The 24810-nt window shown below is 37.1% G+C and overlaps 1 protein-coding gene across 4 annotated transcripts in view; it reads right to left on the reverse strand.

Annotated features, from left to right (window-relative positions):
• Window positions 1–24810, reverse strand: part of VAV3 (vav guanine nucleotide exchange factor 3) — a 209720-nt gene that overhangs the window by 51153 nt on the left and 133757 nt on the right. For 2 of the 4 annotated variants that reach the window (XM_075760092.1, XM_075760089.1), the window contains exons 16-19: window positions 19549–19650; window positions 16842–16942; window positions 8507–8529; window positions 5396–5441 (exon numbers count right to left, since the gene is read on the reverse strand). In XM_075760092.1, coding sequence (XP_075616207.1) covers window positions 5396–5441; window positions 8507–8529; window positions 16842–16942; window positions 19549–19650 — 272 coding nt within the window. The remainder of the gene's footprint in view (window positions 1–5395; window positions 5442–8506; window positions 8530–16841; window positions 16943–19548; window positions 19651–24810) is intronic. The other 2 variants (XM_075760090.1, XM_075760091.1) reach the window with 2 other exon arrangements.

Here is a 24810-nt window from a genome sequence, read left to right on the forward strand (position 1 = left end):
TCCAGCCAGAATCACAGGTAGCTGCCCCCATTGCTGAAATGGGGAAAAATTCCCAAATGGCAGTTTTTCAGCCCTGGGCTTCACTGGGTTATCTTTTCTTATCCATGAAATTGGGTATTGTCTATACTGGGCTGAATGAGAAAGACGACAGTCAATCGGGACTACCAAGACTTGCCTGGATAGTTCATAAGACAAGAAAGTAAGAGTCATGCTTCAAATTTTCAGTTAGAGAGAGTAGTTTTATCTCTAACAACTACGTGCTTGGCAAAGAATTGTCTGCAGGTTGGGATATCCCAGCATTTGAATTTGGGCCAGATTTTGCTTTTGGGGCATATGGTTGGAGTGGCACTGAAATGGAAATCAGAGACAGACTTGCATATCACAGAGCACATTGTGTCAGACTTTGTTGAAACATCTCACAGTCTAATATACCTCATTCTTAACTGAAAAGGAAGTTTAAACTGCCAATATTACACTATCCCCTAATTTTTACTATGAAGACAAGATGCAATCATTAGCACAATACACAAGCATCTGAATATTGTTTCACTGCTTAGTAATCACATATAATAATGTCACAACCTAGTTAAAAGATTCCATAATCCAATTTGAACAAAATATGAAGCTCATTTCCCACTATGTCTAATTAGATAAACATATCTCCAATGCTGTACTTCTCCCTGCACAGTTTTTAAATATATATACTTCAAGGCCATAAACCCAGCTATTCTTTTCAGATCATTTTCTTTATAATCTTTGTAAAATCAGTATTACAGGATTGCTTCAAAAAGCAAGTATGGACCAGACACCAACCAGAAATACAAATACCTCTTTTTAAAATTAGTATTTGAACTTTGAACTCCCAGGCTGAAAACTAGCTTTGCCCAAGCTATTGCACTGCATACGTTACTTGTTAATGTTGTGTGTCCCCCAAAAAGACCCAGTCAATATTTTACTTTCTTTGAAGGGAGAAGACCTGTTGGTTCTGTCCCTCAGTTCAGAACTAATGTTTTCTGAGCTTTAATCCATGCTTGTAAAGAAATCAGCTATTTAAGAAGTCAGAACATGCTCAGGGACATTCTTTCACAGATCAGATTTTGAGTTTAATCTGCAATGAATCTTGAATATAAGGCTTCTAGTGTTCTATTTTTACCAAGTTTATCCTTCTGATATGAAATATATTTTCACACTTTAGAGATTAAAGTTCCATTGTTTATATTAGGAGAAGTGTTTAGGGTAAAACTAGTTTTAAAAAACTGTGAATCTATCACATTTAGACTCTTTATACTGATTTAAAAAAAAAAGTTAGCAAACATACACTGTATTATTCTAATAGCTTATAACAAGAAAGAAAATAATTTTTACTCTTATTAAAATACAAACAAAATTATTTCTATTAAAAACGTTGGTTGGATTGCCTCACCCTTCTCAAGAAAACATACAAAGCCTTAATTTATACTTATGAATATACATATGCATGGTCCATTTGTCATTTAAGTCAACAGTGCAAATCACACGCTTAAAATTAAACACACACATAAAAGTTTTCATGACATTCCTTAGACAAGTTTAAAAATGTTAAATAATTATCACTCCATATGCCCATCCTAGGCAAAAACTGACACCAATCTAATCACTTCTCAAATACTTTTCAGCAGAATCATGTTGTTCTACAGTAAAATGCAAACTCTAGACCAAATTTTTCCTGGCTTTATATGTGCAGATGCATTTACAGGTTCATCCCCCCAATAGCTTTTATTATCTGCTAATTCATCCAAAGAAAGGTTATCTAAACCCTGTCTCCCATAAAACTTAGTAGATAGACCAATTCAGGAGGGTATCTGCAACTGGACCACAGGCTGAAGTCACAGTGCACAGCATAAAGAAAATATAAAGTCATATTTTCTTTTGTTTTTCCAGTTTGTTCTTGTATCCTGGTTTTGGCCTGGAGTTAGGTTTCTTCCTAGTAGCTGGTATAGTGCTGTGTTTTGGATCTAGGATGAGAATCATGTTGATAACACGCTGATGTTTTAGCTGTTGCTGAGCAGTGTTTACAATTAAGTCAAGGACTTTCTAGCTTCTCCTACTGCCCTGCCAGCGAGTAGGCTGGGGGTGCACAAGAAGCTGGGAGGGGATACAGCCAGGACAGCTGACCGAAACTGGCAAAAGGGCTATTTCATACCTTATGACATCATGCTCAGCATATAAACTTGGGGGAAACTGGCCAGGGGTATGACCGCAGGTTGAGGACTGTGTGGGAAGTCAGCAGGTGGTGAGCCATTGTGCTGTGCATCACATGTTTTGTATATTCTTTTATAACTATTGTCTTCCTTTTCTGTCCTATTAAACTGTCTATCTCAATCCACAACCTTTTTTTTTTTTTCTCCCTCCTGATTCTCTCCCCCATCCCACTGGGAGGGGACAGGCACCGGTGAGCGAATGGCTGTGTGGTTGTTGTAGCTGCCTGTTAAGTTAAACTACAAGAACTTGTACAGTTTTGGCACATACTTCTTTTCTCATGACTGTTCCGTTTCCCAGGAATTTCTCTGCCTCATTGTCCATTAATCACTCTTCCTTCTATCCTTCCTTCTTATTCCGCACAAAGCAAATCTTGAGAAAGAAACTGTCACTGTCAAAACTTTTAACCAAGCTTCCAAGAAAAACAAAAGAAACACGTCTGAACAATGTATTGTTTTTAGGGTACTTTAGCTAGATAAGTTCCTCCACCAATGAGCTTTACCAACAGAAGACAAGAGATATTTTAATCCAGTATCCTGACGTTGTTTTGTTTAGACCATCCTTCCACTTCCAGTACTTCTCATCAAGCTTAAATGATTTTTCATTCAGGGCTAAGCTGTGTCAGTAAAAGTTGAATTTGGCTCTAACACGCATAAAAAGAGAAGCACAATGCATTAAATACATTTAAGCAGAATCATGTTGTTCTACAGTCAAATGCACAACTGACTAAGCTATGCCTCCTGCATTCATTATTCTTTACTAAAATAGCCAAAGACAGACACAGACAAGACAGAACATGATGTGGAAAAGTTTATACTAAAATACTGGCAGCCCAAAATAGTTGTATTTACTGCTGATATCAAATTCCATCAATATTTAGACACTGCAGGTGCCTGTTATTGATTCACAGCAAATGCCTGCTTTTCTAAACTAGTACTCATGCGTCAGCACCGTAACATGCAACTCAGGTAGTGGCAGCATATCAAACCTCCTAAGGACAAACCAGTCAGGGCAACAAACTTTTTTTGTTTGTTTTTTAAATATAGCACATGGAGATTTAAATGTTATCTCTGATTTTGTTCCCCCTCTCTCAGCAAGAGCAGCCCCATGGTGCTAGGATTCCCAGAGATTTATATGCCAGTGTTCTTGAAAAGCTCTTAGGATCAATGCAGTAATGTATGCCTGAAATAACTGATCTCTTACAAGTGCTGCTCTCTGGATAGCACCTTCTGTCTCTCACAGCAGTGTGAAATCTGACAAGCAATATCACTTAGAATAAGCAAAAGAGACACCAAGAGTTTACCAAAGACAATCATGTCTTTAAAAGTTATCTCCACCAAGCTATAGCAGGACTCAGAATGCATATGCTGACAAAATGCAAATAAAAAAAGCTCACGTCACTTGAAAACTGACAAAGTATATGTACCGAGCATGTTAGTATGTAATAACTTTTTTATTATTATTATTTTTAAAATTTATAATGTCAGAAGCAATTATGTAAGACAGTCTTCTGCAACAGTATCTCTAATAAAGGGACCTAAACATGAGAACTTTACTCAATAAGGCTATCCCAGCAACTCAACTGTTTTGTGTAGGTAAATGGAGGGGGAGGGAACAGAACAATATTTTAGGCATTGGTTTCATACAGCTTTTAAACATTCTTTTAATTCAATGACTCTGGTGATTTGAATGGTACTTAGTCTTCAATAAAAATTAATTTTAAAGTGTCCTTGTATATAAAGGACACTATGTATATGTCAATACTTCTATCAGACTTCAACAGCAAGTAAAAACACCAGTATACTCAAAAGGTTCTCAAAGCTACATTACTTAACCCCTTTTAGGAGTGTACAGTAGACAGCTGTTTAAAGATCTGGACCTATAAGGACTATTCTGCAAGCACACACTGCATTTCACTGCAACATATACAACCAAATGGGAAGAACTCAAACAGTCCCACTTGGAAGAAGTATTTTTATCCTCTTCTCCATTACTTAATTGATATTCTTCATGTTTCCCCTCTGACTGTATTAGTTTTCAGAGTTACAGGGTGCTCGGTTTTGGTTTTTCTTTAATGACTTCAGCCAACACCACACAGAACAATTTAGGAGTATCATGAAGCAATTATTTTTTTTTGCTAGAGGGAACAAAGTGACAATACGTGCTCCAAAGTTAGGTAAGAAAGGTGTGGTGTGCTTCAGCTAGTTACAACATTTAGACTTTCAGAGCCAAGGCAGTTGCAATTCTAGTGGCACAACCAGCATTCCTACTTTTTGAGAAGTGCTTAGCTCTGCCAGGCTATAATGTGGTGTATAGAGTTGCCATCCTGTTTAATGTTTAACTCCAACTATTCTCAGGTGTCCGTATCTAGGAATTTTTAATAAACCACAGCTTCGTTTTATTCCAAATAATATCTCCATAACAAATCTCCAGTAATTAAACTATACAAGAAACATAAAGGACAGAAATGTAATTACTGTAAAAAATGACACTAAAAATATCACAGTTACACTGAAAACCATTGAGTATTTTATACAGACATATAATGGGTCTCCAGAGGAAATGTTTGCCCACTTGAGTATACAGTCTATAAGTAAGCATTTAATTTTCTTAAGGGCAGCTGCTGCCATGATTCCACAAAAGTATCTACTATAAACTAACAGGAAGAATAAAATCACTTTGAAATTCTACATAAAACTGCAATTGGTTTATGCCTTTTAGAGGAGCAAGCATATTCAATACAGCTAAGCACTAAGCACCACTACAGTTAAGAGAGCTGAGAACACCCACAACTTTGCAGATCAGAACCTAAGCTTTATAAGCAACTGCCTGCTTTTCATCACTTTGTTAATTCTTTTAAAACTGCAGAGTACAGTAGGGTGGGTCATGTTAATCAAAAGCCCAAAGGCATTTTGTCCTTCAGGTAGAACTGAAGCACTGCTTAAAAAACAAGGAAAAAACCTAGAGTTTAATCAGCTGACCTTATCTTTGAAACCACAAACAAAGCAATCACTTTAGACCTTCACAGCTTTAGCAATAAAGAAAGTTCTCAACACTGAGTGCATTACACTAGCATTCACAATGCAACTTGATAAAGTGAGTTACAGCTTTCTCACTCTTTTTATTTAATGTTTAATTATTAAAAGTCATGACAAACCTGGGTCCACGTGTCTAGAGTTTCTTCTAATCCCATTCGTTCGTTTCTGCACAGCAAAAATACAAATCAAGGATAGGAATAAACATGTTTTCCTGTAGGCACATTACACTCCCTTCATTCCCACAATCTACTAGGCAAAGGTGGTTTTCTTAAATTATTTTCCCCAACCACCACCACATACTTTGAAAAATGTTCTTAGTAATATAGACAGGTTTTTCATATATCCCATTTTTTCTGACACTAGGCTCAAAATATTCTTAGTACATAGGTTTATTCATATATCAACATCTTTTGATACCAAGAACAAATTTATTTTTAATCACTTATGAATAGGATAGTAGAAAAATATGCAGTTTGGCATTATCTGCCCCAGATAGTGTCCACAAACACAAAAGTATCAAAGCTGCTTGCATTGCTTTAATAAGGTAGAAACTTTCACTATTCCTACTTTGTACTTAAGGTAACTAGAATTTCCTATACAATTCTTAATTTCCTTATTCTCTGGGCAAGTACATAAATATATTTAGTAACTTGCCTCTCTCTTTCTTTTAAATTTGGATGAACCAAAGCTGTGTGAAATCAGAAACTCTCTGACAAGACTGAGGCTTTTCTTAAAAAAAAAAAAAAAAAAAAAAAATTTACGTATTTTATACTCCAAGGCACTTAATACGGATCCCTGAAAATTTCAACATGAAATAACGCTAATCTGTGAAGTACTGATCTGCTTTTGCAAACTTGTTTTAACTGGTAGCTTGCATGAAGGTTCATGTATTTATTTATTTTTTAATCAAACCAAGCAGAGAAAAGCATGTTGCATGACAAAGGGAACAATTAAGTTGCTCCAATTTACTTGCAGTTGATATAAGCTGATGCAGGACACACACTGAGGCAAGCCAGAAAGCAGTAACCTGAGGCACAACCAAATCACTAAGCCCTGTAGCAAGCTGGCAAAATGAAAAGTTTGTTTTAAAAATAGCTTTCAAACTTTTCAGTCTTTGGACATACTCTCTCTGTACCCTACAACTCTAAAGAAAGGATGCACTTTTCATTTCATCTGCAGTAGAAAGAAGAAAAATTTAAAACTACTGCTACAATGAAGGTAACACTACTGAATAAGAACAAAAGGCCCAATTATATCCTAGTTATTTTTTTTTAAATGGAGGCTGTATTGCTGATAAGGATTGATGCAGAGTGGTAAGTAACTGCAGAACGGCACAAGAGAGGGAAAGGGGCAGGAGTGGGAAAAGCAAGCACAAGGGAAGATACAGAAATGTTTAACAGAAAAAAAAAATAATTCTGTGACAACATAAGTCATATACACCAAAGGACTGGACGGAAAACAATTTTAAAGGAAATAATTCTTGAGCTGTATGAAAACATGCTCGAAACTCTTAAAATATATTGCGGTACCAGTAGATTTTATTATATTACTGGTATGAAATCTAAATCCCTGTTTTCCAAAATGATAGATCCTCATCTATGCTCAAGTTTCCTTCTGCACAGAGAGAATTAAAGCAGGCACGTAAAAAAGCATTTTGGTAAAATGAAAGCAATCCCAACGTTTTGGATCAACTCAATAGTCAATAGCAAATCAATAGGTCCAGAAAGTAAGTCATTTTTTCCTCACGAAATCAAGCTAGGGAGCGAGAAGCTGAGGAGCAGGAGGGATCAGATACAACCAGTAAACCCATTTTCTCCATCCAACCACAGTATGTTGACCACAGTTAGCTTTACTGAGTCCGGCAACCTTGTCCACAAGGCCCAGTAAGTGATATGTTTATGACTCCCCCGTGCTGCCAGTCAGCTGCGGTTCTGGGAGACTGTTAGGCCACGCTGCAACTTCCCGATTTTAGAGTGCCCTTACTCTGCAGACATTTCTAGGCAGGGACAGAAAAAGCCAGGCAGCATGTGGCAGGCGGCACGGCCGAGAGAGCAGCGAGGAGAGCAGAGCAGGCAGGCAGCAGCGTCTTGGGTCCAGCGCGGTCTGTGGTAGTGCAGCCCCCTCCTCACCTGGAGCTGCTACTGGGCCACCTCGCCCTTCCCCTGCTGCGGCTCGCACCCGCCTGAGGCCCACAGCCAAAGAGCTCGCCAAGGGTGCCAGGGCTCCCCTCGCTTAGCCCCCGCCGCCATCTCGGGTCACAGCGACACCGAAACAGCTCAAACATCAGAGAGCACAGGAGCGGTCAGTCCCGCACACGACACCCCTACACCCGTCACGTCAGCAGTAACATCCTGCTGATTCCGTTACCCTTTTTTTTTTTAGCGATAGTACCAAACACAGAAGTAACGTACACGCTCGTACATTGCTCATAGTCAATGTGTCATTTAAACAGTTAAATTACCATAAACTTCTGATCTAAAATATATGCTAAAAACTATTATAGTCCACGTTTAAAGCGCTGCCTCTCTCCTGTCAGAGCTGGCACACAAAACCTCAGTGCCGTGCCCTTCTGTACCTCAGAGGAAAGGCACCAGGAGATGGCAAGAAAATAACCCAGGGCAGCTTGCAACCTTCTTGGGCTGACGGCAAGGTACACGACATGCACCACAGTAGCTCCTCTGTACAGAAGCCATTTTACCATTCTCCCCAGATTCTATAAACTCCATAACCACTGGATAGCTCTGCAACTAGACTTTTTACATGAAGAGGCAAATACTGCCCTGCCAATCCTTCATCACCCAGTCTGGCACGGCAGAGCTTGGTACACTAGCGTGTTACTCCAGCAGGACTTGCTAGCATTAAAAAAAAAAAATTTAAAAAAATTACTTTTAACTCTACTGCCAGATTTGGTCTAGGAACAGTAAGGATCAGTTATAAAGCAATGTCTGTTTTTTCCTGTAACTTAAACACATATCCACCCCTTTCCAGTGCTCTCACCATTAAGCCATATCAACTGAAAATTAACTCACACTTTGAACAGAGTATATTTATATTTAATTATGAATACCTTATTTCTTAGACAACTTCTATTTTCCATCACTCTAAAGAAATGTGTTGTTAAACACAGAAGAAAAACATACCTGCTCCAGCAGCACATGCACAAAGTAAATAAGGAGCTCTTATGTCACCAACAAAACAAACATCACATGCAAAGGAAAATGAATCCTTACCTCATGTTTCAGGTTCCCATGTTCTGAAACGTAAGTAAAAATTGGCATTATTGGCGATTGTAAATTGTACACTTTTTCTATAGCAATGTCAGTCTGAGCTGCGTTGCATTACAGAAAACACTGCTGCCTCCTTTTACTACCTGATACCTGCAGCTGCTGGGGCTGTGCCAGGTCCTGTTGTGCAAACCCGGCTGCACTCCCCTCCCCGCTCGTCGGCCCTGCCCGGCAGCGCCCGGCCGCTGGGACGGGCTCCTGGCCCCGAGTGACACTGCACCTTCCAGCAGTGCCGCGGCAAGCTGGTCTGCTAAGCTTTATCAACTTTTAGAACGTTTCAAAATATTTTACAAATATTGACTCTTTGGGAATTCAAAAGCTACAGGTCTTCATTGCAAGTCAAGTTTACACCTTTTCTTGTCTCTGTCGTTTCACAGCATGCTTACGTACGTCAAGATAAGATGTACGTTTTTAGCTTCAAAATTTTCTGTATTTCGCATCTTTAAGTTCAATTCAGCATTGCATTAGTGTATCACAGATTCTGAAGTCATTGGTGTTTAATTTGCCTCTTTTGCTATGAATTTCCTTGTACTATTTAAAACTGAAGGGAAAAAAAAATATATAGTCCTGTGGGAGATCAGGACTGCATCGAGACAGTAATACTTTTGCACACACACATCACACCACAGTACATGACACAAAAAGGAGGGGGTTTTTTACGTTTCTCCTTGAATGTCTAATCAGATAACAGATATTTGGGTGTTCTCTAGATTTTGGTTCGGTGCCTTATCAAAGCGCACACAGCTGTATTTACCTGCACGCGTGCTCTAGGACTGCACACGCTGTGGAGGCAAAGCGCTTACTGCACACGCCTGGTCTGTACTTGTGAAACCTTTTACTGAAATAGCTTGTGAACAGTAAGCCATATTCACAGTAAATCAACTAAAAAGCCTTAATTACAAGTAGATCTACCCTGCTAAAAAAAAATTACATTAAACAGTAAAGCGTGGGAAAAAATAATCTTTGGCTTTCTAGCATTTTATGCAAAGATGATAAGGCATGCCAAGACTGAGCACGCCAGCTGAGGACTCTGGGCCGGGCCAGGGAGGCACAGCCTGTTTACCACAGAGTGCTCTCTTCACGTATGCTTTCAGGCACCGCTTCCTCTCTCATACAGCGCGCCAAAGGCGCATCATCTGTCATCCACAGAAAACATTTTTATGATTATAAACTTTCCAAAAGTATTTCCAAAAGTACAGTGAGCAAAGAGAAGAAAAATAAGCCCGCCCCAAAGGAGGAGAGGCGGGTAGACTACTGAGGAGCCTGAGGGAATTTGTTGCTTAAACATGGCTGAAATTCAATAGAATTTGGGTATTTACTTTCGCAATTTGATATGCCTTTCAGAATTTTGCCAAAATCTGAATAAAATCATCTTTTTTTGAATATTTCACCTCAGCATTTCACCTTGTGAATATTTCACCTCAGCATTACAAATGGCTTCAAATGAAGGGAAGTCAGTCATTTAGGTAAGTACTTGCAGAGGGGGCCAAAACTTCAAGTCTAGACTTGGGTTTTTTCTGTTTCTTTTTTAAATGGCCTAAATTTAGTTCAACAGATCTCTTATCAAAAAACTGAAATGGAAATATTATTCTATCCTCCACTAGGAATGAATGAATCTGATTTTTAATGGTTGCTGTTGAATATTACTTTTACCTCTAAGAACTACCCCAAACAAAACCAGATGAATGAGTTCCATTTGGTGATTGCAAGCATCCCAATACTTTTCATAATAATTAAGAAACTCAGTGATTAACTTTCAGTAATTGAATTTAAGAAGTCACTACACAGGAAGGTAATAAATGCTCCTGATAATTTGCATAATTTCATTAAAGGGAGGGGTGTTTATTAAAAAAAAATTTTAAAAAGGCCAAAACATTGCCAACACTGATAGACCAAAATGCCATTTGTGACTTCACTATTAACACTTCAGGAATAGAAAAATATCCAATATCTGTATTGCCGTATAAAAGCCAATTCAAAAAATAAGACTTAAGTTTGTCTTATATTTCAGTATAATTTAAATATTCCAGTATTTCAGAATAATCCATATTGAATTATGTGACTTGTTCATGAGAGATCTTTTTTCCAAATGTTACACAGGTACAAGAGTAAAAAGCCTCATTTGTATTGATTTCTATTTTTAGAAAAAAATGAATGTCTGAGGTATCCACCAGCAGATATTTTACACATGACAATTTTAATTCAAGTTCCTGCTTATCACCAATGTGCCAATGAAATTATCAAATGAGTGAGTTCACGGTTCCGACAGCAAGCTACTTTTACTACCATAGTTCAGCACAATTTTTAGGCTTTTTGTTTATTCACTGAGGCCATAATACCATTGTGCCACACTTTGATAATTATATTTTCCTACAAAAGCAACAGGAGCAGCAGTTGGCCTTGATAAGTGAGGGAGCACAGATCGTAAAATGGGAATAAACTGCTCCTTAGGGATGCAACAGAGCAGCTGGATTTACATGCTAACTAAATGGAGAGTAAATAAAAAGGATATGTAGTAAACTACTCACCTTCCTATTTTAAAAGAAAATTCAAAATATTTAAAATGCAGGAAGTATAAAGTAAGCCACTTTGAAGAAGTTGTGGGACTATCTGCTCCTTTCTGCTCATTTAGCCAGTCATTGCATAAATCAGAAGAAAAGCAAATTGTGACCTAGAAATACCATCGTGTACGATTCCGCACAAAGTATCGAGTCCCCAAGTGACTTTTGTTCAGGTTGAGCAAGGATGGTAAGTTAAACAATACAGCTCTACCTTTGTTGCAGTTACATAAAAAGTGGCATAACTCCAATGAAAGTTCCAGGATTTGAGCATTAACTTGTCAATGCTATTGACACGATAGGTTTGGAGGAGAGCCAGCAGTTTTGCAATTATTGATCAAGCCAGCAAAAAGGTGTACAGTGAAAGCTGCTGGTTTCTTTTTAGATGTCAAAACCACATGCTTTTTATGAATAATCTCCTATGTGCTGTTGCAAGCAATTACTACCTAAACAGCATGGACTATATTATTGGGCATGCATGTTACCATATGAAAGCAACTCTAAACTTAACCCATTCATATGGTGGCATTTTCTTTCAAGTTCATCACACAGTTGAAGAAACTTCTTTTCCACCTAAGGAAACGTAGTACTTTTTCAGATGGAATTATCTGAAGGAGAAAGGAATCATGCATAAGTTAACTAAAAATTACTATTAAAATGCCCACTTAATGTTTTTCTAATCCATTTATGTCCTGATGAGAGATGCTTCTAGCATTCCCTGGGAACAGAGATATAAAGAAGAAAGTTCTGTGGATTTGGCACTGTATTTAAAATATTCAAAACATTTTCAGATTCTAGAACCATTATTGGAGGTTCATCTAATTGAAATATTCTGTAGTCTGTGGAACCAGCAAACATTTCTCTGAGAATACTTAATTTGATGTAATTGGATGGACTTGGAAAAATTCCAGTCTGGCAATAGAAATGGATTGTTAGTTCTGCTGCTTTAGACTAGGAAACAGACTGGAGTTCTGCAGAAAGTTCTGGGCAGAGTGATACTGTTTTATCAGTCCTGAGAACCTCTTCAGAAATTGCAAGGGCCACAGAAGAACCTGGACAATGAATGTGGGAATAATCAGGGAGACAGCTTCTCCCTTTGTCTACTAAAGGTGTGTCTTTATTCATGCTCACTTACCAAAGGTCCCACTCTTAACCATTCCCAAATCAAATCCCTTCCAAGTAGTGGGAGAGCATCACCAGATAAGAAGAACTGTCATGTGCCTTGAAACAAGGCATAGAAGTGCAGCTGAGAAGCTGGAAGAGGTAAAAAGGGAAGAGCAGACCTCCACATCAGCCACCAAAGAACACCACATTTGTCCTTATAAATGGGCCTGTCAGAGAAATATGTGCATCTATTTTGTAATCCTTGTGTTTAAGGATTTCATAGGGCCTTGTGTTTAAGGCTGTACAATCAGACTTGAAGGAGTTCATCAGACTTATCAAAAAAGAGGGAGCATTTCAAGTCACAGAAAAATTAAGTGATAGGGCACAAAAGTGAACTACATGAAAATGCAGAGGACTACTCAAGCATGTACAGGGCAGGATTTGAGGGGAAAAAATTTAAATCAATAATGACAAAAAAGAGCACAGAAGACTTCAACCAGCAATGCCGATTTACAGCAACAAGGGCAGGAACAATAAAAAAAAAACCCCAAGGGCTAAACGCAGACATTTTGTTCTATTTATTAATTCAAGTGATTAACTCTGCATCTTTTATCGCTGCAACTTCTACAGTCTGTTGAACTGGCCTTCTTTGAAGCAAAACATCTGAAGAGCTGGCATATGTTCGCATAGAAGGCATAGCTTGACAACACAGCAATTTATCTTCAGATTTTGTCAATGTTTCTCTCATAAGTGCATCATCTAAATCTGACACTTATTAAATTTGTCATTCTAAAGGTTTCCTCTGTCTTTGGATGTCTGTCTTTTGAATTTTCACAAACTGTGACTTGGAAGGAAATATAAAAGGATATAATCCACTCAAGGACGTTCTAAGAATCATTTCAGAAAGGCTAGCAAAAACATCTGCTGAGTGGTCTAAAAAGAAAACAACGTCTTAAACTGTACAAAACCAGAAAACACTGAGGAAAATTCAAATGTCTTTAAGAAACTAATGGTATATTCTTATTGCAGTGCTTTGAATTCTGATCACCTCTTTTCAAATAGACTTCTAGAAACAGAAAGGGTCTACCGAATGGTCATGAAAATTACTGCAGGCATAGAAAAAGTTCCCCTTATGAAGTGATAATTAAAAAACTTTAAGACTATTCAAAGAGTATACTAATAAGAGGTTATGAGAAGTTATAAAATAATTTATCATCTAGAAGCAGTCAGTCAAGCGTTTTATATATATATATACACACACACATATATATATATTCCATGTCTGTGGCCATAACTAATACCACATGACTGGGGAATAATAATGTCCAGTTTCCTAAAAGGATGATTGTGTTTCATGTCCATTATATCCTGTGAAAAAGGCTGTAGTAGTCCCCTAGAAACAAAAGAAATACACAGCAATAGAATAAATGTTCCAGGCATTTTGCTACTATTGAAGCATTCCAGCTATGCTACACAATTTCTTATCTAATAGCACTCTCAGGCCACCTTTGCTGGTTTCCCACAGGAGCAGCAAATGACACCACTAGAAAAATTAAATTTATCATAAATTCATTACTCTAAAGATTTCAAAAGGAAACACTTCAAAATTAAAACTGTGTTAGAATTTTGTGCATGTAGAGCATACATTTTCCACAAAACGCAGTGAAAATATTGAATTTTACATATCTTTGTGTCTGCATTCCTTTAATAACACCTCGTAACTTAGCAGGCATGGCAGATAACTTACGGGAGACCTCACTTCTCAGCATAGCTCCGGAAAAGTGAAAACATAGCCCCAGAAAATCATTCATGCTCAAGTTGCACAAAGCAGTATTTAAAAGAGTCTGAATTGTCTCATCCCTTTCAGGACCATATGGGGAAGCAGGAACTGGTAAAGCTCCTCCTTAAACTTTTCCTTACTCTGTGTACATTATGAATGGGCAGCACTGCTCAATCAACACTTCCTTCCATTGAAAAAAACAAATAAAGAGTTAAAAAGGAAAACAGTAGAGAAAATTCTTAAGATTTCCCTTCCCATTCATTGGCCAAAGGCCTTCATCAGCTGGAGAAAGGACACATTCTCAGCAAAATGGGAAAAACCATTTGTCTTTTCCATAATTATTCATTCATAGAGCAAGAGGGAGCATGGCAAGAATGGTAACTTAGAGTTTGTTTTTTGCAGCTATGACCTAGTTTCAGAGCCAGCTGGAGGGAAGCTACAGCCTAGCACCTCCTGTCATTCTGCCTTATGAGAGGGTGGAAGATAACACAACCCTTCTAGCTTGTACTTGAGCTACAGAAACCTGTGAGCCTTTGCATAGAAGAAAAATAAGACTGAAAAGAGAAAGAGAAGTTTGAAGAGAGGACAGAACACCTGGATGTAAGCTAAACATGTAACACAACAGTATCAAAAAATTCAATTGCTTACAATTTCACTGAAGACTCAGTACAGTAAGCATCATTTTACAAAAATCAGGGTGATGATTGAAAGTAAAATCCAAACTAACATTCTGTTCCTTTGAAGTCATAAAATGATAATTTATTCCACTTACAAAGAAGCAGAAATGTGATTTTTTTTTTTCTTTATTTTGTTCCCTCTAGCAAGTGCACAGCATTACTTAAGTATATATGCAGGAAAATGGCAAGAAATCAGACCTTGTTTTATCTAGGCATTCATGGTCATTCTTACTGATACACATTGTACCATATGCGTCCACAGATCTTTACAGAGGAATACAAAGACAAGCTCCTGCCTCCTGGGGTGCCAGCTATCCAATTAAAATAAAAACTATGAAAGTAATTAAAACAGAAGGTGCAAAATAAAGAAAAAGTAGAAGTAGGGGTGGTTTTATACCACAGAAGATAGCGCTCTAGTCAAGAACAGTATGTGTTTTTCTACTCTATTAAATTCAAATGTAATTGCTTTTCAATATTCAATTTTTAACATAATTTTAAATATTTATTTTCTTTAGAATATCTGTAGGAGGTTCTATGGAAGAAGAAAAAAAAAAAAAGTGTTCCAAAAGGGATTTCAATGAGAACTACTGTGATTGCTTGTATGGTTTTCAGATCTACAAAAGGTTATTTTTAAAAAGCCCAGACTTGGAGGATAGTATGGAAGATCGCCAATATAGGAAAACAACTGAGAAAATAAAGTTCACTGGCTGCAGCAGAAGTCAGTACCTGTCATCCTGATGATTTCAGGAAAGAATGTAGCAGGCAAATAACACAGTGACCCAAATGCCAAGTGGAAGTCAGGAAGTAATACAAACAGGGACAAAGACAGACAGAAACAAGCTTATACAAAATTTGAAAGCTAGAACCTAAATCTCGAAGCAGCAGCTTAGTGAAGAGCAGTGGATGAAGCCATCATGTAATTCAATCAGTAGGAGAGAGATTATCTCAGCAAGAGCATTTTGTAGATAGTAAAGTCAAAAAGAAAATAACCCAGTGGAGGAGATTGCAGTAGGTTATGTGAGACACGTGAGACTTGAGAAACTTCACACACTATTGTGGAATAATTCTGGGAAGGTTTTACAGAAGTGAGAAGGACAATTAATTAGAAACTTCCCCAACATACACAGCTACACTTCCCAGAAGTCATCATGTGTTCCAGTGGCTTTTCTCTTTCAAACACATTCAAACAACAGGAATTCAAACATATTAATGGGGAGGAAAATTCAGGGGGTGGGTGTGTCAGTTGTTCCCCCCATCAGCACCAAATTATCTCTAGAAAGACAAAAGAATAGTTAAGAACCTGGGCAGAAGGAAGAGTCAAAAATGGCACTACAGTTATCTAACCAGCTGCCTGGAGTGTAACAAACTCACTACCACCAATTGAATAGGTACAGGGAAGGGAAGGGGAGCAAATGACAAGATCTAACATTTGGCACTAGCAGCGGGAGATCCAGAAGATGTCAGAGACAGAATTACAGATACAATACTAAGCAGAAAGGGAAGAGGCCAAATTTGAAGTCATCTGAGGGAGACCACATGGTAGCTGAAATCAAAAGAGTCCGTAAGGTCCCAAGGAGCAGAAGAATAGGGGAAGTGCAAAATGACAATGGACAGGGAAGAAACTCAGAGTGCAGCAATCGATTAGAAGAGGAGCAAAAAAAATGGTCTGTAGATGTCAGAAGTAGAGCGCCAATCAATCACCTTTTTCTGATTATTGTGAGTGGACAGAAACCATGAAAACCAGAGAGATCAAAGAGGAAGCTGAGGCAACACAAACAGCTTTAGGAGCTGAAAGGAAAATTTGAAAATTGGCATAGACATAAAGGGAGAACCACAAGGATGATAGATGATACGCCATACAGTAGGTGTTACATATGAGCAGTCTACGATTAAAACGACAGCAATTCCCTGTTATACACGACATTGACGAAGAAATTGGTTTTGACCTATAACAGTTCTTTCCTGCTTTCAAACATTTCAATTTAGTAGCAATAAAAATCCCTATGAATTCTAAATGCAATTCTAATTGTGCTTATAAATGGTAGCTTCACAAGTATGTATGTTACAATAAACACAAATTAGAGGTAAATTAAACCTTAATTATATCTAGCAAGTTTTATGTCCTAATTAAAAATTGTATTCCAACAATAAAAATGACTTACCACCTGAATTAGCTCTGCCACAATTGTCTAATCTTCCTAAACATTCTTTGTGTGCTCCAGCTCCACACTTAGAACATAAATAGCCTTGATAAAATGTTCCCCTGTAAAATAAAATTAGATAGTGATACATTAGAGGTGATAAATTCCATGCATAAAGGAAGTAAGAGACATGGCAGAAGGTATTAGAAGTCATTTGCTGTTCTGCATAATGATAGTCTTTAAAGACTCAAGAAAAAGTGACAACTGACAAGCAGCTCATCTACTTTTCATTACTACTAGCCATTTAAAAAATCACAACCAGATAGTTCTTCTGGACTACTAGTAGAATAACAATCTCCATTTCAATTTAGCCCAAAACAACTTTGGCACAGTACACTTGAAATGGTACTATTATGTATCTGTCCTACACCATCTACACTTTGTTTCATCTCAACAAGAATTTGCCTAGACACCATGAAGAATAAGATCCATTTCAATAGAGTTTTAAGTGTGAATATGTCTTTAAGCATTAAAGAGTTTATAGGCTATATTGTAAATATTCTTGAATTTAAATTTGTTCATTTTAAAGAAAAAAATAAGATAGATATCTGGGTACACTTTAGTTAATATTCAGAGCTGCTAAATAAGGAGTCACTTTCCTTACTCTAAATGTTCTCCAATTCCCCTTACTGAATTGGAATCTGAATTCGAGTCTGAGGAAACTGATTTATTTTCAGATCTGTGCACAGCTTTTCTCGTAGGTACGATTCACTGAATGGCTAACAGGGAAACAGTTTTTTACATGTACCTCTGAGCAACTGTATGAGTTCCACCTACTGATGTATCTTGTTCCCTTCCACACTAGACTTGTCTGTCTCCAAGATTACCGTGACCTGTTTGAAGTGATTATGCATCCTAGTCTAACATGACACCTTCAGCTTCAAAGGAAAATCAGGTGTCTCATACAGAACACAGGACTGAGTAAGTTGAACTTGAACGAATGTACAGCAACTGCTATTTACTACAGCAATTTCTAGACTGTTAGTGATGAAACATATTTTTAATTAAGTTCAGAAGCTTAGTATTTTTAAGTATCGGAATACAAAAACTTAAAGACCAATAAGTAGAAAGTATAAAAATATTTTTATGCAGGCTTCCATTTTAATTTTTTTTTTCCTTATTGCTACACAAGAATGCAAGATTCTCCAGATAAAAGTACAGGACATAACATTATCCTTCACTACAGATGCTTTTAAGACTAGGACTTTATCCCCACTTAAAAATTAGTCACTAATGTTCAGATTTTTTTCAAGTATTTACACATTACTTTATGGTGGAAGCCTAAAATTACAATCAATTTTTTAAAGTTATTTCGGCACTTTATGAGCCTAAGTCCAGTTAAGCTTTCATTACAACTTAGATATCCAGTGGCACATCTATATACCACAAGGTAGTACTTGATACCCAAGCTATCTTTGAGCAAATTGGCATGCCTATGCCAAACAATGCAGCATCATGGAGGCTGCATCCTGAAAGCAAGACAGTCATTTCTCAGCAACAGCAGTTAGTGCAGCAACAGAGACACAATGACTCAACCATACTGCTTCAAATTCAGAAATTAGCTGTGCCATCTTTAAGTTCAGCACATCTGCACCACACTTCTTCTAGTCACTTAAACCTTATTGTATTGAGAAAAAAGAATCCTCTAAAAAAGAAAAAATCTCTGAAATTCCAGGTCAGTCTAACTGTTCAGGAAAAAGGTTGCTAAGGGAAAAAAAAAACCAAAACAAAAAAAACAAAAACATGACAGGGAGGAACATACCTCAGGTTATTTTATTCTGTGCCTGTGCTTAACAAAAGCACTACCCATACTTCAAATGCCCTTTCTAAAGTGCTGTGACTACATTTTTCTGAACACCAACAACATGCAACATGAGCACCTGAACCAGCCAAAGTTTACAAAGCTTTTGCCTGTACAACTTAGACTATGAAATTTAGGTACAATACATACTTCTATACCATCAGACATTCCATATTTACAAAAAACCAAGATAGCTCCTAAAAAATAGCTCGAATAACGAATGAGAAACTACAACTGTGCAAGCATGTGTGTGTTTCAGAGGAAAGAGGCAGAAAACAGAATTTCTTAGCTTAAGTTAGCCTTACGAATGAAAGCATTAGTTGTCCGCTAACATTTCTTATCTAGCTTTACAACATCTATCTACAATTTGCCTACATATCTCTGGTTCAGAAAGGCCTATTAATGCCTCACAGTTATTTTCTGTCTCACAAAGCAATCTCCCCATATCAAACATTTATGAGCAGCAGTATCACTTAATTTTCTGAAAAAAACATTCCATCTGTTCTTGTGACTGCTAGTCTACAGCAACAGGACCCACTGAACAGCCGTAGTAGTGAAAACTGTACAAAATGGTTGTCATTTACTCTTACATAGGAACTGCTGTATTAAATCAAGCAATTCTTACAAAAGAATCATGATAAAGCAGCCTTCTGATAAATGGGGAGCATCTGGAAGTTTTGAGCTTTTAACAGCACTCCTAATATTTGGAAATTTAATTATAAAAACTTGCTAATACAATCACAAATACTACATATTATTTCACGGCTAGTCTGTCTTAGGTAACCAGCTAGCCATGTATTTCCACATAGTCCTCTGACTTAGATATTTCACCTGAGGGAAAAAAAAAATTCCTTAAAAAAATCTTACCTCAGAAGCATCTGACAGACTTTGCAAGATGTCACACGACTGAAGGTATGCATTTTGAACTCATGAAAGCTTGTATCCGCATAGTCTGGCCGAATGTTTGACCTAAAAAAAAAAAAATTTGAAAGTCTGCTTTAAACTGATAAAATCTACAACATAATGCAGCATTCACAGCAGGAAATCTGAATCCACAAACAACTGGTTTTATTTACACTTTAATGTTTTCCACTGAGGTGAACCAGAAACATGGACTTTACAACACACCTTGAAGTGAAATCTGAATTCTGATATTTTGCAGACCAGGGTCCTTAAAATACACCCTGTAACTACCTCAGCTGTCACAACAACTCGAAAGCCATACATCAAAACAGACACAATCTGGGTTTTATTCCAGTTTAAATAACTAGGATCACTTTATGAATCTAAAGAACGCTCACTTTTTCATTCTCAAGTATTTTTTTACATGGATGTACAAGGAAGAGCAGCTCACACTGAGAAACACCACATTAGGAAACATGAGCAGCAAATTTGGGATGGTTAGGTCACTATTATGCAGCAAAACACTGGATAATGAGCGATTTCAAAAGGAATTAGAAAGTATATACTGGGGTTTGGCTAGTCTTTCTTAAATGAGTTGCCCAATGCCTACAGCTGTTGCTACACACACTTAATATAATTTAAAAAATAAAATAGAAGATCACTATTCACATTACTAAAATACCAACACGCTACTAGCTGACTTATTTCCAAAGACCAGATTTATGTACAAAGCACTGATCCCTTACTGTACATGTGTTTTGTTTATTCTCCCTACTGATCTCTTTTAAAAGCAGAAGTATAGTTTAAAGATTACCCACTCATCTTCCCCATCTCAAAGACTGGAGGGAAGAACAGGAATTTTCAATTTATTTTTTTTTTTCAGTAACATCTCCAAACTAACTTAACACTGTCAAAAACAGTGCTAGGTGCATAATTTAATATTAAGCTAGACTGTATCAGACAGGAAAAATATATATAGTAAGGATTAATGTATTTTTAAATATTATTTATATTGGAATGCATAGGATACCATAGATTTCTGGTATTTTTCTAGTAAAAATGTGTGAATGCATGATATATATGAATTAAAATAGGAAAAAAACCCTGAGGTTAAGAATGCAAGAATCTACAACACTCAAAGGAAAGACCAGAAGCTTTTCTGACACACAAAATTACAAATTCATGCATTAAAGTTGGAGATACTTATCTAATAAGTTTAAATTTTATTTATTATAAATAACTTCTAGACCGAAACACAGACCAGCCACAAATTGCTATTACCATAAATATAGGTAACCATGCAAGCATCCATCTCTCTAGGACTGAATGAAAAGGCTTATGAAAAAAACATTCAAAGAATCTGTTTAAGTACCTAGTGTCAGAAAGGTCAGTCTTCTAATCCACCTGCTGAAAATGAAACTGTACTCAAAAAGCAAATGGGATTTTGCTTTTATGCTTGAGAATAACCTTACACTCAGTACTGTTTTAACTAGCTCACTAGTGTCTCTCTTTCTGCTATGATATGCAAGATGTCAATACCACAACTCCTATTCACTACAGCAGGCAAGAATACTACCTGTTCACAGCAGGAAGGCAGAGGTATCGGGATAAAATTAATCTCAACAAGTAAAGCACTTTTCCGACCAGGAGAACAATACATATTATTTTGGGGCTGGTAACTCTGCAGATCAAGGCCAGTATTTCACAACATGTTTGCCAAGGGGCTGCTAAAACCTCTTAAGCTACACAATTAACTATTGACAATCCTGAAAACTCTCTAGAGCAAGTTACAGTACTTACACTCCCAATAAAAGCTGCTTTTTGTTGACCATTTGGTTGAGACCAGGATAGCTTCCAAAAACGTGTCAAAAGTATCAGTCTAATGTGCAGAGACTCATCAGATTTGAAAGTGTATCAAATTAATCCTAACCACCTGACCATTTTTCAAGAACAATCCAAAGGAAAAAAATCTATTCATTTTATTAGAACAGGAGCAATCTTCAAAAATAATAAGCATAGTGGATGAAAAGAAAAAACTGACAACTTCACACAGATAGTTGTTTGACACAAGCAGATTACTAGATAACTTCCTTTTGTATGGAATAATATCTTCTGTTCTTCTCAGGCTATCTTCCACAGAGACTGAAATACATGAACTACTGAAAACATACCTCCTATTAACAGAACAAAGATGATACACTGTGTTCATTCTTCTTTATACTAAAAGTAATATTTGAGTATTTTATAAAGCCATTCAGTTTCATTTTGCAGTCCTTAATAGAAAAAGTTATTTTTGAGAGGGGAAAAAAACCCCATAGTCCTAAAATGGCAAAGAATGAACATGTTGCCTCACAGAAGAGCTGTCAACAAGGCCCTCCACCTTCTTTCAATCTAAGTTGTTTTGTTGTAGCTATGGCCTAAATGATCAGATTATAGTGTCCTAAACAAGACAGAAGATTTATCCAGATGAACAGACTTACACCTTCAGCTCTCTACTGTATGCTAAAATTTGGATACGTTTGTGCTGCTTGCGTAAATAGAGGAATACAAAACTGAAAACATGTAATACAATACAAACTTTTGGAATATAATGCAAATTTTGGTTTATGTTGTCCACTATTAGCTACAGGAGGACCTAGATTGGTTCCAAGTACTAGTCAATTCTTAAGGATCATACAAATATATCATAACAAGCAAATCCCTCAGTTTCTTTAAACCCCACCAGGTTTTAGTTCAGTGATTGTAAGATTCTAACCGATTACTTCAATAAATTCTCTATCTAAAAACCTGTTCTTTCTTCACCACCTACACATTTCATGCTCCCTGACAATTCACTGCCATCTAACTTATTGCATGTCCTTGTTTGCTAAGGCCAAACTAGTACAAAGATCTTCTCAAATAGCTTTTTTAAAAGACATGAGCCTGAGTAGCTCTTCTAGGGGCACACAGCAACTATTCATAAACCAAAAGGGCCTTTTAAATTTTGCTAGCCTTTTGCTTTCCTTCCACCACTCAAAAGGTACCATTTTTTTTCCTCTTTTTCCCCCGCCAAGCCACATCACCCAAAAGGAAAAGCCTAAAAATCCCTAACAACAAAAGTTTAGTGAATGAAAGGAGATGCCACTGAAGTACATCACCCACGAGTCAAATGAATCTGGAAGAGACTAGAGCCTCAGCATATTACAGCAGATCCTGTGCAGAAAGAGCATGAATCAACAGAGCAGAAATCTAACCTGCTGCTCAGTCTTTTTGCGCAGATTTAGAAGATACTTCCAAGTAGTTGTCTCAAAAGGAACAATGCCATTGCACTCACTGAGAAGAGCAACATTCTCATTTTCTTTTGTCTCTTCCTTTCTGTTTCTAATCATTCAACCTAACTGTCTCAGATTTGAGGTCAATCAGGAATGGGAAAATAACGTGTTTTATATCAGTTTACACATCAGCAAAATACATTCTCAAATTTGAGAGTCTGCCACATTTCCAAAAGATCAGGATTTTATCCATTATCTCATGATCCAATAGAAATGGCCTATTGAAAATATTAATATTTAGATACATTTATATCAGTTGATTCATATTAGACAAAAGGCATCTATTTCATCACTGCTCAAAAAAAAGCATTTACATTTAAGCAAAAGCAAAGTTTCTAGTCATCGATATTCTGATAAAGACAGTAGAAAACAATAGTCCAAAATCAGAAATAATATGCTTACTTTGAAGACAGAGTACTGTAAAATGAATCATCATATACAAAGATAATGTTACAACAAAACCCAGGAAAAAACTACAGCAAAAATAAAAAGATAATGCGTATTATCTACTATAAACGTAGAGGTAGAATAAGGAAAGCTTTGTGGAAAAATACATATTGCAGTCCTAACTGCAGACAGGAAAACTCTTACACATTGTAGTACCTGATCAGTCATGCTGCATAATGGCAAATCCAGTTCTGTAGTCAAATTACACATCACATCAGACAAGTCTGAGATAATCTGAGATAATGCACTGTAGTAGTAGATATCAAGTAGCAAGTCTTTTAATGTAAAGTCTGAAACTTAAAGAATCTAGGGGTTTGATATTTTAGTTTTCAATATATTGCTTTTCAACAAATCAAAAATAATGCAAAACCAACCCAACTCAATACCACATGAAAATTTCCAACTAGACATTAAGCACAACTCATCTGTGACTGGCAATGCCCAGATACCACAAGGACCATAGGAAATTTTTTTCCACAAAACCTTTCACACTGAATAGCATATACTATTTTTTTAGTTTTTAAATACAGTAAATAAAGCTGATAACTTCAAGGGCAAACTTCAAGCGGTCACAGCATAGCATACAACTTTTCATTGTCACATCCAACCATCAAGAAGCTCTTTCGGTTACAGCCTTCCAGCCTTCCATCAATACCCTGAGATCACAGACCAGAGCTGCCACAACACAGTAAAAAACATCTCATCCTTTTCAAACCTTCTTTTCCGCTCTGCTTCCCAACCTGTGGGCATGTTGCAAGACACAGAAAAAACTGAATATTAGGTCAATATTAATTTTAAGCTTACTAAGAATATTTTCTTCATTAGAAGGAGGATTTCTTGCCAGAAAAAAAAAGGAAACCACACACAATTGTTATAAAAATTTGAATATATTGAAGCAATTTCTGTGGCTACCATTAGGAAAATCTAATTTAGGACTTAAACTGGGTTCCCTTCCCATCAGGCACAGTGGAACAGTCACCAGTCAAGCCCTCTCACAGGTTCCTCAGTCCTCCTTCCACAACAGCTTCTACTATGGGGTACCCGAGGGTCACTGCAAATGACATGTTTTATCCATCTCTGCTGTCAAACAACCTTGATGAGTGGTCAGTGCAGAAGTCACCCATGTACCAGGACTGCTTAATCTGAGGTAAATAATGACAGAGAACCGTTCCTCATTTTATGGTAAAACTCTCTTATTTTTACAAGCAATGTGGGGAGTCAAAAGTAGTTTCTTTCCCTTCCTCTCTTCTACTTTTTCCCTAGGCTGTTTTAACTCCTACACTCAAGCAGAGACAAAATGTCAGGATGCAGAAGCAGAAAATTTTTCCTAATTACAGATTCACTCTAATTCTCTCAATTCAGCAGCAGAGTTTTTGTAAGGGACAACCACAAGTGCCCTCTCCTGGATGGTGCTGGATCCCCATAACCAGATTTACTCTAGTCACTACAGCAACATCCTTGGCTGCCC

The sequence above is a fragment of the Balearica regulorum genome, chromosome 8 (genome assembly GCF_011004875.1).
Source record: "Balearica regulorum gibbericeps isolate bBalReg1 chromosome 8, bBalReg1.pri, whole genome shotgun sequence".
NCBI lineage: Eukaryota > Metazoa > Chordata > Aves > Gruiformes > Gruidae > Balearica > Balearica regulorum.